The following is a 1,568-nucleotide window of genomic DNA, read 5'->3' as shown; positions in this document are numbered from 1 at the left end:
ATATGTATACATATATAAATATGTGTCTGTATGGCTGTGAAATGAACATTGGTTTAGTGCAGAGAATTGTTTGAGAATGAGTTAGCTTCGTGGGTTAGTATCGAGGAACAACTGAATGAAGAGAACGTAGCTATCTACAGACTCAAACGAGAGGTATCATTTAAGAATACTATCTATAGTAGTACGACGTGTACGTAACCTCATTTTTATTTACATTTTATTCTCATTCCCTATTCAATTTAATATCAATCGGCTGTATGAGATTAGATTGACCGAGCCATCTGCTTTCCCAAAGGTTATGTCACAGTTCAAATTGCTATCTAAATCAGTATGTAGTCAAACATGTACGTACACGTATTATAACCGTACGTAATTCTCATTCTAGATTCGATTTCAAACTTCTTTTTCTCAACGCAATGAGGGTGACAAAGCCTTCTACGGTCCCAAAACCTACATCACAATTGAGGATGCTGTGTATATAAGTATATAGTCGGACAATTGAGTACCCATATTTTGGTAATAGCCTATTCTCACTCCAAAGTCTCACTCCAAATTCTCACTCCAAATTCTATCAGCTGAACGAGGGTGACGGAGCCTTCTACGGTCCTAAAATAGATATCACAATTAAGGACGCCATTGGTCGACAGCATCAGTGCGCCACTATCCAATTGGATTTCAATTTGCCCAAGAACTTCGATCTTACCTACCAAAGGTGTGTGTGTGTGCAAGATGTGCTCCGGTATGAGTATATGTGTGTACGTGCGTGCTCCAAATTATGCTTCTGTATGTGTGTGTGTGTGCAAGATGTGCTCCGGTATGAGTATATGTGTGTACGTGCGTTCTCCAAATTATGCTTCTGGATGTGTGTTTGTCTGTGTATGCATTTAGGTGTGTATGTGTGTATGCGTTTGTATGCATATATATGTATTTTGCTGCTGGCGTTAATATGTGGCTGTGTATTCTTGTCTGATAACACGTTCATCCAATATAACTTCAGCGTTCCCAATAATTCTGTTCTCGCCTTCCATTGGCATCTTTGTGCTCAAGACAGGTGCTTGTGTGCGTGTGTATATATATGCGTATGTGTATATATACGTGTGTGTATATATGCGAGTGTCTGTTTGTATGCGTGTGTGTATATATAAATGCTGTCATACATCTTTTGAGCCGCGTTCATTGTGATAGGACCGAATTATGATCACCATATTTGTATGCTACACTTTACTACAGTGTCAAAGAAAAAAATAAACGCATCACTCGTAGTATGGCCCACCTAACAAGCCCCACGTTTGCTTGCTGTATAGCTGTACAGGACGACGGAGAGCGTCTCTTTAATTTCTGGTTGCTTTGATTCTATCAAACTATCAGTCTCTCATATTTCTACTACTCTATACTACAGTAAGACCGAGGGTATCGAGCGCCCAGTTATGATCCACAGGGCTGTTCTGGGTTCTGTAGAACGGTGCATCGCTGTGCTAACAGAGTCCTTCGGTGGACGATGGTAAGTTTTATGATACAGCATAGTATATATATATATATATATATATATATTATGTAAATATATATAT

General features: G+C 39.0%; 1 protein-coding gene across 1 annotated transcript; it reads left to right on the top strand.

Annotated features, from left to right (window-relative positions):
* Positions 1-575: 575 nt before the first annotated feature.
* On the top strand, positions 576-1,505 carry SARC_10790 (hypothetical protein; the record flags this gene model as incomplete). Its single annotated transcript, XM_014295154.1, has 2 exons — positions 576-712; positions 1,400-1,505. The coding sequence occupies 2 exons, from the start codon at positions 576-578 to the stop codon at positions 1,503-1,505; spliced, it is 243 nt and encodes an 80-aa protein (XP_014150629.1).
* Positions 1,506-1,568: the final 63 nt, after the last annotated feature.

Source organism: Sphaeroforma arctica (assembly GCF_001186125.1).
Source record: "Sphaeroforma arctica JP610 unplaced genomic scaffold supercont1.1390, whole genome shotgun sequence".
In the NCBI taxonomy this organism is placed as follows: domain Eukaryota; class Ichthyosporea; order Ichthyophonida; genus Sphaeroforma; species Sphaeroforma arctica.
The sequence above is the reverse complement of the archived record's forward strand: the minus strand, read 5'-3'. Positions and strand labels throughout refer to the sequence as shown.